Raw genomic sequence first — 15,929 nt, forward strand, 5'->3', positions numbered from 1 at the left:
AAAGAAATGTAAAATTTGCTTTGTGAGAGAGTGACCTTTCATGGTTTACCCTGATTTTCCAGTCATAGCACTCTGTCAAATAGTTTAGGTCTTACAGAAGACAAATAAAGAAATGTAAAATTTGCTTTGTGAGAGCAAAAACCTTTCATGCTTTACGCTGATTTTCCCGTCATAGCACTCTGTCAAATAGTTTAGGTCTTACAGAAGACAAATAAAGAAATGTAAAATTTGCTTTGTGAGAGAGTGACCTTTCATCGTTTACCCTGATTTTCCCGTCATAGCACTCCATCAAATAGTTTAGGTCTTACACAAGACATAATACAAAGAAACGCTTTTAAATTAATCTATGCAACTTTAGAAAATTATACATTTAATAAATATATTTTACGTTAAAATGTTATTCTGACAGAGAAAATTTTGACATTGTTGTCTTTAATTATTACTCAACAGCTTTAGGCAATGACTGAAAATTATTTAGAATGGCTTATACAGATTGAATCACTTATTCAGTGATACTAAACTTAAGCGTATTAGGTGCCTCTATGTTTCTGTGAATTCTCCCATCAGTTCTTTGATAGTTACAGAGGAGTAAGCATGTATTTAAAAAGAATCTCAACCCGATTTGAAAGTATGCATGTTGTAAATTAATTTAAATTTAATCTTAATGTTTAAACAGACTTTTTTCTCTCTGATTGTCATTTACATAACTATCAATAATGTGTTTGTAGATCTAAAGCCGAATCAGTGTCCCTTAGAAACACAATCATGTGGGAGTTTCCGTTCGGACTTCAGTATGCCTGGATGTTGCTCATCTTCGCGATGACTACAGTGTTTAGCTTGTCATGTCCACTCATCACACCATTTGGTGAGTACTCTTTTTTTATTTGTTTGCTCATTTTCTTAAAGTACTTTATATGAAACTTAACTTTATTTGTTCTTTTTACTTGTGGTTTTGTTACTAACAGTGATATTCTTCAAGTTGGATTACAAATTTGGACATCGATATACTTTTGTTACAACCAAATCTCTTTTGTATAGGATTAGTTTGTAATTGTTATATTCTTCTCGAATCTTTTGAAGTTTAACTCAATGTAAGAAGAAGTCACGAGTAGCGTGAGTTTTACTTTGACAAAGTGACAATGTAAACTGTTGTCTGTCCACGTATAAAAAACAAAACAAATTTAAACAGCCCATAAGCTTTGTAATGTGCAAAGTATTAAACTAGGGATAGTAAAGGCGAAAGAGGGGCGCTTAGTCTAGGTCATGACCTGTGACATGAACAAAACTGCTAGCCACATCCTTTAGCAGCTGCAGTTAACATTGGGCAACAGATCAATCCAACAATCTCAACATTTCCTACTGTTACTGTACCATGCACGAAAAGTGATTAAGGCAAGGAAGGAGCTCAATGTTTTCTACCTCTATTGAGGCTTCAAAAGAGGCCTTAATTATTCGGTGAAAATATAAGTAAATATCCCCACCCGCCTTCTTCAGTTGCGAGTCGACCTTGAATAACACAGAATTAAACAGTGGTCAACATTATATGAACTAGCACCCATCCTATTTACATCCTTTTACAGTTTTTTTTTAAATTTATGTTACTGAAAGTATTTTCTGTGATCGTTTGATAATATTGCACTTGGGTCACTTTTTGTATGAATAAACCCCAGTATAGAAAATTTACTACTGGCCAGCTTTGAAATAAATTTTTTACAGGTTTTATACATCCTCTAAACTAATTTTGAGGATTTGATAAGCTTACAGTCTTGGAGCTGAAAGCCAATTTCTATTGTATGAGGTCCATCCAGAAAGTAATAGACATTTTTGAATGGTGCGGCAGTGTGAGGGCCAACAGCCATCATCTTGGTGTCAAAACACTTCGGCGTTCAATATGCATCGTGCTGTAGTCGCATGCAGTCTGTATCTCTATTACTTTTCTGGCTGTGATTAATTAAAATGTGTACTGCAATTTAAAACCCCACCACTTGTAAAGTGGGCTCAGTGTAAGGCAGTGTTGTATTGACTTTAAAAATGGCTGCATGTTCATGACGATAGTCATAGCGGTCGGCTTAGTCTAGTGACTGAAGATTTGATGTTGATAATCAATGACAAAGGTTGTGAAAATCGCCATTTCACAATGACTGAACTTTCAGAACATTTCCCACAAATTTCACAAAGTTTACTTCATGAAATTACTTAATCAGTGGTGCAGATCTCAGGTGGCAGATTTCTACAAAGCTGGAATTGAAAAACGTGTATCATGTTATGATAAATTTCTCAATTTGAATGGGGATTACGTTAAAAAATAGCCTAAGAGTTTTTTTAATGTATATAATAAAATGTTCCTATTTCAGTCTCTTTATCTAGTTATCAGACAATGATACATCTATTATTTATATGTCTGACTTTGATTTTAAGTGTATCAAGCTAGAAAAAATATAATCTGATGAAAAAATTATCTTTTTATATTTTTAACCCTTTTGGTACGCTCCCATTTTGACCTCCACCAAAACTAGCTTGGCTGATAATCAATTTCCTTTTTATGGAAAAATTTCTCTATCGATTTCAAGGTTGTGTGCTTATACAATGCAAGTTGGTTTTTGGCTACTAGATTATTATTTAGCAAATGAAAATCTTGAAATGGTCTCTAAATTCATATAGAATAATTAGCCCCATGTCTTAATTTTTATTCATAAGTAATTTTAGGGAGATAAATTCAATTCATTTTAAACAATCAAGAGTATATGTTGTTACTTGATGTGGTGATGTCAGGTTTGCTGTACATGGGGATGAAGCACTGTGTGGACCGATACAACCTATACTTTGCTTATGGTCCGAGCAAGATCAGCACAAGGATCCATGCCACGGCCATAAACTACGTGGTAGTCTCCATCGTGCTGCTGCAGGCCAGCTTCATGTTACTATCCATCATGCGACAGGGGTTCAACTCCATCTCAATCTACGCTCTCACCGGCTTCGTACTGACTATCATCATTGCGATCTTGCACAGTAGTCTGCGTGTCTGCAGCGGTCTCATCAGCCCCATCTACCACCAGGTCAGTCTCAGGCGGCACGTTCTGACAATTCAGTCTGTGTATTTTTTCCCATCAGAATTAAAGAAAATAATCCTTTCAACACGTGTTGTACTGAAATACTTTGTTTATTTTGTTAAATTATTTCATATAAAAATTATATAACTTGCAAAATATTTGTGATACAGAACTGAAACTTTAGATAATTGTGTCATAGAGCTCAAACGTGATAGAACATGTCTTAAACAATATGAGAAATCCCTTGCTTTAACGGTTTTTTTATTTATTTTTATTTGTTATAGAAATAATCATTGAAATTGATAATTTCATAGTGTTTAAGTTTTAATGATTTTGAGATGTTTATGGTGATGATGCCACTTTGCTTTGAGCTTTTTAATACATTTAAAAAATATTTATTAAGAATATGATGATATATGTTAACTTTTAGTAGCTAACCTTAGAATTTAGATCTCTTTTGTTGCAGTGTATTTGGAATCTTTCTGAATATTTTTTTTCTTCTTCTTCCTAACATACAACATCCAGTTTTATACAAATTTCAAAAGAATTTACATGCAATTTTAGGGTCATTATTACCATTCTTTCTCTATAGAGGCTCATCATCAGTGAGATAATTGAGAATAAGTAGGTCCTTTTGAGGTGGTCAATAATGTCACAACTTTGAGAAACATTGAGATCTATAGAATTATCGCAATACCAGTTGATGACTGCAGTCAATATGAGTGGGGTAACTGCATTATCCCTCTTGACATCTCTAAAAATGTTGCCATCATCAGAAACAATCAAGAGTGTAGCCTCTCCAATATTTTGAGCATTTTCATTAGTACATTTTAAAAAGAAATGGTTTCATATGAGATATTTGAGGCACTCCAGATACAACAGGAAAAATTAACTGTGCGAGTCAAGATAAGAAGACAAATTTCAAGAGCTACCATCACTCATTGACCACAACTCTTATAAGATAAGAATGACTAATTCCATGAAAAAGGCCAACACCATACAGTCAACCCAATAAAGACATCTAACATAATATACTGGAAAAGTACTAAATTAGTTAAAGTTGATTGACGACTTACGAAGCTTTTAAACAATAATATAAATGTAACTTTTGTACTTAAAAATGTGTATAGTACTGATAAATTGAAAAAAATATTAAGACTATTTCACTATTTTTTATTCTTGTTTTGGTTAGGTTTGTGTAATTTTTGTTCTAGTTATTTTACATCCAACTAGTAGAAGGTTAATATTTTATTTTTATTTATTTTAGTTTCAACAGTTTGAAAACATAAATACTACTTACGTATGTTGATACATATTGTTTTGTCTATTCTAGAAAGCTGAATTACATTCCTCAATCTCTCCTTTTCCAAGCAACCAAGACCTTAATTACATTTCCCCTTACCAGTAGTCCAGGTAAATATTTCATTATGTTTTATAAATTAGAGTAAATATGGAAATATCAAGAACATTGTACGTTGGCCAGGTACAAAATCGGGCCTGTGTATTTTTTATCTGAAGAGATTCAGATGTGTTCTTGATAAAGACATGTAATATTGGACTCTGTTATTGCCTCAGTTAAAAAAGGAAGCGAAAAAGGTAGGGGACACAGTGAGTGAACACCAACGAGATAGTGATGAGTTTGTCAATGAATAAGCATGAACATGTTTGGTTAGGGATAGAGAAGTATAGCATACAATAGCAGTGATACTTGGTAGGCTATTTCTATGCGTTGGAGCTGTAAATTGTTAAAAATATAAACCGCTTGGCGTTGCAATAACAATTAAGAAATCATCAGAAAATCATCATTAATTTAGTTAGTGTATAAAATTGTAAATATATTTTAAACTAATTGTCATCATTATAAATCATTAATGCTGTTTAGTCCCTCCATTTGTTAACATTTAGTTTTGTATATATTGATTTTTTACTGTTAGTGCTGTAATTATTTTTTACAAACAACTGTATGTTTTGTCAAATGTTTCAAATAACAAGCCTGATAAGCCTGGATAGTTTTTGTAGTGAGAAGTATTTCATTTGAATGCTTGTTTGTTTATTGCAGCATTTCCACTATACTGGAGAAATTAGCAAGTTTAATTTTTGATATTGTGTAGTGTAGAGGAAATAATTAGATCGTAGTCTTGATCGAGCTAAGAATAACTAATGTAGTCAAAGACAATGAGTGGATACATTTGTCAAGATACTAAACTATTCTTTTTTCGATATACGATACTATTCTCTTTTTTTCTCAATAGCCTATACTATTTTTTCAATATATTATACTATTCTTTTTAATATACTATAATATTATTTTTTCCTTTCTTTGTTTAAAGTTTGTTATTGATCATGGAAGGTTTGAACGAATAAACAGGATTCAGACATTTGCCATTGTTATATGTTACAAAAGGTATAACACACATTTTACCTTTTGTAACATACAAAAATGGCAAATGTCCAAAATACTGTTATTCTTTTTTCAATATACTATAGTTTTTAATTTTTTTAAATTAATCTGATTTTTATATTTATACTGTGAATCCACATTACTCTTGTATGGTCACCATTCTGAAAGTATTGTGTTTGGAAAATTGTGTTTTTGGGTGGGGAGAGGGTCAATTGAAGGCCAGATCAACATCTTTCTGTATTCTAAAAATGTTATGTATTTTCCTACTTAAATTGTGTATTATAAAACTGCACAGGACCCATCCTATCATTATCTCTCTGTCACAAAATATTAGCCACTTCCTGGCAAGTTATAGAGTTAAATTTGAGGTGTAGGTGGATAGTAAGTTCACCGGTAAAAGTTGAACATTACCCATTCTTTGTATAGAGGGAACTAATTGTAGGATGAAACATTTAATACACAGAGCAACTTTGAATGTTTACAATGCTGAACCAGCTAAGAGCATTTTTCACATGTGTATTTAAAAAGGAAATACCACTACTTGTTTTTACCATTTCTTAATCCCAATTGTATGCTCAGTCAATCAAAAGAAAAACTGTTAGTGTATACTGAATATTATGTTTTAACCCTTGAACTGGCAATCAACATTATAATGTTGATTTAACATGCACGTGTTTTGGCAGTTCCTATAGTACACCAATCAACATTACCACCACTATTTATGTACCACTTCAAACAGAAAGAATCACTGGTTACAATGGTGAAATTTGTTTTGCTGTTTTGGTAACACAGTGATGTCATAAAACTTGCTAGAAAAATGTCTTCATGTAGCCATTTTGAAAATTAGTGATATATCATGGATATGGTTTACTATGTTGGTTTATAGCTTTGTTTTAGGCTATAGTAGGCTAAATTTTGATATACTCTTATTTTGGAAACATTTAACCCTTTCAGGGCCAGGACCAAATATGAGATGTTGCAAAATTTTTTCACATATCATATCCGCTTGTGACTAGTCAAAAGTACCAGGCTACAATTGGCGATTTGGCAGTCTCTTAGATTAAAATTTATAACTTTTCATAAAAATTAGAGAATGACCTAAAAGTTGCACCAAATTACTCGTATAGATATATAATATCAACAAAAATATATATAGATGTAGTTTTAAGTAATTTAAAATTTAAAAAAAAAAATTTTTTTAATAGATTACATAAAAAAATATATTTTTTTAAGTTTTTTGTAAATAACTAAAAAAGGAAAAATAATTTTACAGTGCAAAGCTATTTTATTATATTGTACATTTAGAAAGGAACAATCATACAAAATTTTGTGTTATTTCTCTCATAAATAAATTTGTTATGACACATTTTGTATAAATACGCATAATTGTACTTCGCAACAAGTGATAAAGCAACTGACTCTTACACTACAAGAAACTTAAAAATAAATATTCACATTATAGATGTACCAGTAAACAGATGATTGTAGGATCCAGAAATAGTTTCAATACAGTTAAAAACACTATTTACCAAGAAATATTTACACAATTTTATTTGAAATTTATTTACACTTTTTCTATTTACAAATATGTTACTTACAATTTCACTCCTGTGAGATCGGAAATTGTCAGTCATTGTAACTACTACACACAATAGCTAAGCACGTAACTACTAACACTACTGATATTTACAACCACAAAATAAAATAATGAAGAAGAATCCAGCATACAATAGTACGATTACACTTAAGCATAAAGAATTAACAATAGATCGAGTCAGCTGATTATGTCACGTGACAATTACGAAATAAAAATGCATAGACCTCCAAAATAAAAATTATATTCATATTAATTATCTAAAAATATACCAGGGAATAAAAAAACATAAAACTTTAATCATTTGACGTCGTATTTATTTAAGAAAACAACGAATATCAAGGCGACTATATATTGCCGCCTGGCGCTTTTCGCGTATGTCACCGACGGCAAAATATTGCCACCTGGCACTTATCAGACGCGATCTATGGCGGCAATATATTGCCACCTGGCCCGGAAAGGGTTAATGTAAAAATTATTTTTTCCTTTGCTAATTTTTGCAAAACATTTGTAACCATAGTAACATATTTAGGTATGTCCCACCACTTTTCAAAAATACAAAATCAGTTATAATTTATTTATTGTTTTGTAGTGTACATATTTCTATAACTTTTTGTATCTTTTAGTGTAAAAATGATATTTTTTGTAAATTAAAAAAAAAATCGTATCCATAGTAACAAATGTAGCCTTTCATTTGTTATTAGCGGTTTTTACAATATATTTAATTTTTCTTCAAGAGAACCTGGATACCATTTTATATTTTCTGAAATTAGATACTATGAAGAATAACTTAGCTATCTCAGATTCTAATATTTATTATATTATGACACTTTTTACCAGATGCAGTCCCACAACTTAAAAAAGTAAAAAGAATATTTTTTAGTGTAGTAATTTTTTTATCATTTATGGTTATGCATAATGTTTTATACCATAATTATCTCCACATTTTCATGATAAAAATAATGTATAACACACATATAGGCTTATAGTAAAAATGTATTTTTCACAAACTGCAGAGTGTCTTTAATAAATTGACAATCGTTTGGAAAAATACTGTTATAAAACCAAGAATATGGCACACATATTGTTCCAGTTTTGTACAAATTAATGAAGTAGCAAATTTGCAGAACATTTATTTCTTTTGATTGTTTAGAACATTTTATATTTTACCTAACTTGTAGAGACTACATCATTTGTTTGGCCTTTACAACATATGCCATGGAAAATTTTATGAAAATATAAACAAAATACATGTATAATATGCAGTGAAAACAAATTTAACTAAACAAACTGCTTTGCACTTTCTATATATTTGTTAAATTACAGCCCACCATCAGTTTCCACCATCAAGGGCTGTAAAACATCAGAACAAATCAACATCATAATAACAAAGATTCGTATATCATGGAGAGAGAAAAGAAAATTATTAAAACTCACATTAATTATTTGTGGCTGACAGTTACATGTAGATAGTGGTAAATGGTCATTGAATATTTTCTGTGAATGATGTCAACTCTGGGTTAACAAGATTTTATCACTACCTTTTAGTCTTTTAAATGTTTAATTGTTTAATACTAAACTAAACTGCACAACAGATAAAAGAATAACATAAAAATTACATCACCAAATTTCTTTTAACTGTCATTTATTTTTGAAGTACAGTAGAAATACAACTGACCAAGATAAATGGAAACATTTCTCATACTTTGGATGATGAAAATCTTGGATAATATGGAAACTGCAATCTGATATCTACCTCCGGTGGATAATCAATCTAATACATACCTACAATCTAGAGCAAAATAAACAAATCATACCAGAGCGTTATTACACGCATAAGTCAGGAATCACAACCATGTTGTGTGTCAACTCCATTCACATTATTTATCCCTTAAAATACACTTAATGAAACAAACACTAACCTTTAAAACTGAACTAAAGAAACAGTTCACAATAGGTCTGCACTGAATGACCAATGGCCAATTAAATGGTGATCGTCATGGCAGAAACAAAATGGCAGAAAAAAAAACGGAATTGGGTATTTTTTTATTGATTCATTCCAGATCACAAAACATAGTGTTACTGTTTTTTGTATCACTGAACGATGGCAAGTGTCCAAGAAAATCCTATTTCCTTCACATGTCTTAATTCGCAGAAAAACTTATATTGATTCATAAAATGATATATTTTTGCAATAAATTACATGACTTAGTATTCAGCTACAACCAATTGGAAGTTTCTAACCCTTTACTGTTATTTTCGAACTAACAATAGCCAACAGAGACGTGCAAACTGTGTGATGCGGTGTTCTGCGTCTCAACACATGAAAAACAGATCTGGTATCTTCGTGTAGTTTTGTGTATGCATCCTAAAGGGTTATTAATTTTTTGAAACCGTCTTGGTTAACCTGGCAGCTCATATAATTGGACTTCTACTATACTTGAATTTAACTATTAATAATATAGTTTTCCTAAATAAATATTGAATTCATGTGACATTGTCAATATTAAAGTCAAACTGTAATAAATTTATTTTTATTATTAATTAAACATGAATGTCTTTGAGGTTGAGGCTGGCACTTTACACACATTTTGCACAGTTGCATATGCAACACCGTGGCACTCGAAAGGTTGAGAAGTGTTTTGGAAATCTTGTCTTGCTTATGCATATGGGATATTTTTATTTCAAGTGAGAACCGATTGCGCTATTTATTTTTGTCTCGGTTTTGCTCTTTTTCAAAGTACAAGGCATATTCAGAAAGTAAAGTGTACTGAAGCTCTCATGGCTGGAGGGATATTTTTCTGATTCCTCCACTCTGCAGCGAGACTGGTTGAAAGTCAGTACGTTGAGAGCTGTCGATGCGACAATGTCTTGTGAAAAATGTCAATCCAATCTCCCTCCAAGAGGGAAATACACGGCATCATTGATTATGTTGTTCGGAAGGGAAAAATTCCAGTTAATTAAATTCAGATTCAAGATTCAAGATCTTTATTGGCTCTTTAAACACATTCAATAGTGCAATGGACTTCGTCAAGTTACTAAAAATATTCTAAAACTAAAACACTAAACTAAAACAAAACAAACTACTCAGATTCTACCTACTCAATCCAGCCTACCACAAATATATAGATCTATACAATTAATAACAATAATAACCAAACAACCAACAGATCTATATAAATTAACAATAATAAATAACTATTAACACATTTAACATGGATAAAATTTTAAAAGTCAACAATATTAAAACTAAATAAATAATAAATAACTGAATAAATAAATACATTGAGAGACAAAATTTAAAAAAATTATTCATTTATGTATATACAGATAAGTTAATAAATTAAAATACATACTATATCATGAATAAATAAAACAAATACAAAACAAACAATTACGGTTTATAATTTTAACAAATCAATGGGACACACAACGAATATTAATTTTAAAAGCATAAACATGTAAAAATATCGCTGCTTAAGAAATCTGAGACTGAGTAATAAATATTTAATTCTTGAACCAGTTCTCTAATACTCTCTTAAAATTGTTTAAAGGTACAATCCATGCATTTTGTGGTAATTTGTTAAACAGTTTAATTTTCATAAAAATATGGCTACCTCTAGTTTTTTCTAATCTTACTTGAGGAAGATCTAAAAAATACTTCCTCCTCGTATTATACCCATGTACTTGTTCCCTAATTGTAAAGCTGGGGAGGACTTCTTTTACACTTACTAAACAACAGTAAATATAAAGATTTGGCAGTGTCATAATTTTATTCTCTCTAAATAGAGGAACACAAGTTTTCTCTGTCTGATACATTTTTTATTGACCTAATCGCTTTTTTTTGCCATATGAATGCTCTTTGTGCACTAGTACTGTTTCCCCATAAAGTTACACCATATCTTAATTGCGATTGAAAAAGAGCATTATAAACTAATAACAATGTTTCAATAGATACATAATTTCTTAACTTTCTTAGAAGATAAACTATTCTAGATAGTTTTTTTACAAAGGTAATCAATATGATAGGCCCAATCCAACTTACTGTCCAAACAAATACCTAATAACTTAGCAGTTGAAGTACTCTCTTCTAATAATAGATTGTTTAAAGAAAAAACTATTTTCTCCGTCTTATTACTATTTACAACAAGTGAGTTTGCTTCAAACCATTCTAATGCCATTTTTAATGTTTGATTTTCTTTGTCCATTAATTCATCTAAATGTTTTGTGCTGTTAATCAGAGTAGTATCGTCAGCATATAATACTGACTTACATGTCACATTGAATGAGAAAATCATTGACTGCCATTACAAATAAAAAAGGACCTAAGATCGAGCCTTGAGTGCACACCTTTGGTAATATTCCTTAAAGCTAGATTTATCATTACGTTGTACAAACCATCTGTTTTCTGTCATTCAGATATGACCTTAGTAAATTAAGCTCATTATTTCTAATTCCATAACTGTGAAAACTTATCCACTAAAATTTTGTGATCTATACAATCAAAGGCTTTAGTTAAGTCAATTAACATAGCAGATGTTGTCATACGCTCTTCAAAACTCATTAGAATATTATCAATTACAGTCTCTACTGCTTTGATTGTACTTCCCCCTGGAATAAACCCAAATTGTTCTTGACAGTATACATTATTTTGGACAAAGTAAAAATGAAGTTGCTGTTTAATGTTTAATTCAAATATTTTACCAAGTATAGGTATTAAGGAGATTGGGCGGTAACTTGAGGGATTTGATTTGTCCCCTTTCTTGAATATTGGACACACTCTAGTTAGCTTTAATGCCTTTGGAAAAATCCCTTGCTCCAACATCTTATTAAATAACCATGTAAGAGGTGTTACTATTCCTTCAATAACATTTTTTTATGGTTTTAATTCGAGAATCCATATATATCTACACTACTTGAATTACTTAATCTAGAGACACAGTTTAAAACTTCTTCTGCTTTAATCTCATGCCAATTAAAAGTTAGGTTTGTATCAATATTTTTATGTATAATATACTTATTAACTAGGTTTTAAAGCTTTATTATCAGGTACACTTTTACTCTTATTAAGATTTAAACTACTCACAATATTAACAAAATAATCATTAAAGGTACTAGAATCTATAATACACTCTGAACTCTGGGCTGTTGAATTAGACTCTTTTTTAATTATCTCCCAAGCAGCTTTAACACTTATTATTACTAGAGTTTTCTATGTAACATTCATTCTCCAACCGTTTGGCTTGATCTATTCGTATTTTAAACAATCTTTTTGCTTTGATATAATCTTTTTTGTAGTCTGGTTCCTGGGCTGTACCTTTGCTAATTTTATATCTATCGTAGAGGGCTAATTTTGTACTCATTGATTTGTTTCAGCTCAGGTGTGAGCCATTTTAATTTTACCTTCTTTTGCTTATCCTTAACCTTAACATCTTTAACTTTACAATTTTTTCTCAAAGAAATCGTCAACAACTCCATAAAATAATCAAAGGCTTGTTCTACATCATTAAAACAAGTTTAAAATACTCCAGTTTGTTTGAAGTAAGTCATACTTAAAATTAAAAAATTGCTCAATCACTCATATCTCTAATACATTTTTTTTCAAATTTAGGCTTATTTTTACATACATACATGTCGAAAAATTGAGCAAATACACCAGAATGATCAGATAAATGTGGTTTCTATAACATTACAATTAGTTTTATTTCTACTGATTGATGTTACAATGTTGTCTAGGCAAGCCTCGCCCCTAGTTGGCTCATTGTTTAACAAATACATGTTATGTTGATCTTAAAATATTTAAAAACCACTTCACTTCTGGTTTATTTTGTCGTACATTAATATTGAAGTCTGAAGAAATATATACTGTAAATTATTGTATTTGTCATGTAAAAATAATAAAAATAAATCAAGAGTATTTAAAAACTGTGGTACATTAGAGTCTGGCGTACGATATAGAGTGACAGTTATTAACTTAAGTTTAGGCAAGAGAATACCTGCTACCTCAAAAAGGCCTGTTACACAAAAAGGTCTTAAATCAATTGTTTTAAATTCAATCTCTGGCTTAATATAAATAGAACATCCACCACCTCTTTTAGATAGATTATTCCTAGTAAAGGAATTAGCTAAAATAAAATTATTTGGAATATACAAAGAAACTTCCTCGTCAAACAGCCAATGTTCATTCACCATGAAAATGTCACACAATAAAAATCATTCAAAAATAGGTTTTATTAAGTTTAATTTATTTCTAATTGACTGGGTGTTTAAATGTAAAATACAAAGAGGTGATGTTTGTAAGTTTGCTACATTATCTGGGTTGTTGATGCTTCCCGGTAGTTTTCCCATAGAGGCCTCCAAGTTTCCTGCCAATTCCACGCCAAGCGACGAGGGCTGCTGCAGTTCAACGTTGCCCTGTTCAGGGTGCTTCATGCCTTCATTGCCTCTTCAGTGAAGAACCCTGAAGTTCTGCACCGCCCTGTTCAGTGTACTTCTCAGATAGTTCCTCTTCATTAAGGCTCAGCTCCATATTGACCAGAGCTTGGCTTTGTGCATTACTGCCCATCTTGTTTATTGCTTTTGATATTTTTTTCTGCTAGCCAAACTTTCCCCCTGTAGTTGTAGTGCATACCCTGTCGGGTGTGAAAATGCCTTTCTGCCTCACTTGCTTTTACCAGCGTGACGTTTGGATGCTGTCGACAAAGTTCTCTTCCAAAGAAATATTTGTTTTCCTAACCTCTTTATTTACACACGACCATGATTTCAGATCGTACCTATTTGGTAAGTCCACAAGTACAATATTTGTATGTTTTATATTTGTTTAACGTACGAGTTAGACCCCTCAAGGCTTCGCTAGCCTCATTTCTGGCCACATCGTTTGTACCACATATTAGGATTTAAGACATCATTCTTTTTTCAAATTTATTGTCTCTAAGTTTGTATCAATTTAATATATCCTTGGTTCGACCTCTAGGCCTAACAAAACCACATGCATTATTCGACTTGCGCTTTTGGTTAATATGATATGCCAGGTCACGCCCATGGCTGTCGCCATAGATGTAGTATTCGGATTGTGAAACTTCTTTATTGCCCCACATCATCTTCTTCCCCCTCCTCGTCAGCCACAGCCAAGGGTGAAAACCCATTTGTGCACTGTAAACCTTGAGGTGACTGTGGATGCTTGGGCCAGCCAGCTCCTCTTCTAGATTGTGTTATCCAGGGGGATGAATGAACCTGAAAGGTCCATATTGGAATGTGATTGTTGTATGGCTGGGAAGCAACTCAAGCAGGTTCTCTTAGATGTTTGTATTTCTTGAATTTTTATTTTCCAAACACCTGATTTCTTCCTGTAGGATTTTAAGATGCCTGTTCTTAAATTTTCACTTTCCAGCTTTTCCTTTTTTAATTCCTCCAGAATAATCTGCGTCTGATAGTCCCTGTTGTGTCGTGGGATGCTTTTTTTTTCTGTTCATTTAATTCTTTTAACTTGTTTCGCAATTCCCCATTTATTTTTTTTAGCTGTTTATTTTCTTTTCTTAATTCGTTTTCTGTTTCCTCTTCAATAATTGAGATGAGGTTCTCGTTATCTTCTTTTTTCATTTTTAAGTTTTTTTTCTAAAGATTGTATTTGGCTTATTAGTTCTTTTTCTCTTTTATCAAATGATTTTTTTTTGTGATTCAAATGGTATCTTCATCATGTCGTATCTTATCTTCGAGTTCTAGTACATAGAGAGAGCTATTGTTCTTCGCTATAATGTAGTTCTTGTTTAAGTTCCTCATTTTCATGTATGATAGATTTGTTAATCTCATCGGCAAGAGAGGGAGAATTTACTTGATCAAAATTTTCTTCATTATTTTTAATTAATACACCTTTAGGGATTTCATTTGTTTGCATGTTATCTTGACAAGTTATACATTTCCACTCTCCCACGAAATCCTCCTTTTCCATAGTTTTCACATTGGATAAGGTCAAACTTACGCATTTAAAATGAAACCATTTGCTGCATAGGCCAGTACATAAGATTTGCTGATGACCTTACATTAATTTCACAAATTCCACAAGAAATTTTGCCATATTATTTCTGTGTGCCTAATGTGTGTCTTAAAAACTTTTGTACAAATAGTCAAATTTGTTTACAACAACAAAATAAAGCTTTAAATTAAAGCAAATTTATTTTTCAGTGGAGCAAAAAGATTACACTCCTAGAGGGAATTGAACCAGGTATCTCCCAATTAGAAGTACAGCACTTAACCTTCTGAGCTATAGTAGTTGTTATCAGGGCAACAGATAAAGCCAGATAAGCTGTATCAGTACCACCAGCTGTTTGGTGTCCAGATAACCTGCTTACACTGGAAAACCCCCAGTCCTATCTTATGAAAAATGAAAAAGTCAGAATCAGTTGTTGGTTGTTGTTAAATAGGGTTTCTTCCTTCAAATATAATCAAATAGCCAAAATTGAACTATAAAAGTATGACTTTACTTAAAATACCTGCTACCAAAATGTGCTGCAGAAAGGTTAGTTTTAGGTTGTAACTTTAAATATTTGATGATTTAAATAATTTTAACTTAAAAACAGAAACTATTTGTTAACCACTTTAACACTGTCTTGATATACAATTTTACCAAAAATCTTGACAGAATTCACTTTAAATAAAAAGTTTAAACACTTTCAAATGAACTAGTTAAAAACACCTATTGACACACCTATATCTTGACAAGACCTCTCTGAGGTAAAAACTGCATAATTCCAAATGATGAAGCGGAAAAATTTATCTCCATGGAATTTGTAGCGTCTGAAAATCTCTTACCAACCTTCCATACAATCCAACTTGTGTTGGTCTGTCAACTGTTTTGGGATCCACCTCACGGACATTTTCCAATATC

At 31.5% G+C, this 15,929-nt stretch overlaps 1 protein-coding gene across 1 annotated transcript in view; it reads left to right on the plus strand.

Moving 5' to 3' along the window:
• LOC124364787 (calcium permeable stress-gated cation channel 1) overlaps positions 1-15,929 on the plus strand; it is a 78,630-nt gene that overhangs the window by 51,822 nt on the left and 10,879 nt on the right. Inside the window, exons 14-15 of the mRNA XM_046820534.1 lie at positions 729-865; positions 2,773-3,056. Coding sequence (XP_046676490.1) covers positions 729-865; positions 2,773-3,056 — 421 coding nt within the window. The remainder of the gene's footprint in view (positions 1-728; positions 866-2,772; positions 3,057-15,929) is intronic.

This window comes from Homalodisca vitripennis, chromosome 6, assembly GCF_021130785.1.
Source record: "Homalodisca vitripennis isolate AUS2020 chromosome 6, UT_GWSS_2.1, whole genome shotgun sequence".
Taxonomy (NCBI): domain Eukaryota; kingdom Metazoa; phylum Arthropoda; class Insecta; order Hemiptera; family Cicadellidae; genus Homalodisca; species Homalodisca vitripennis.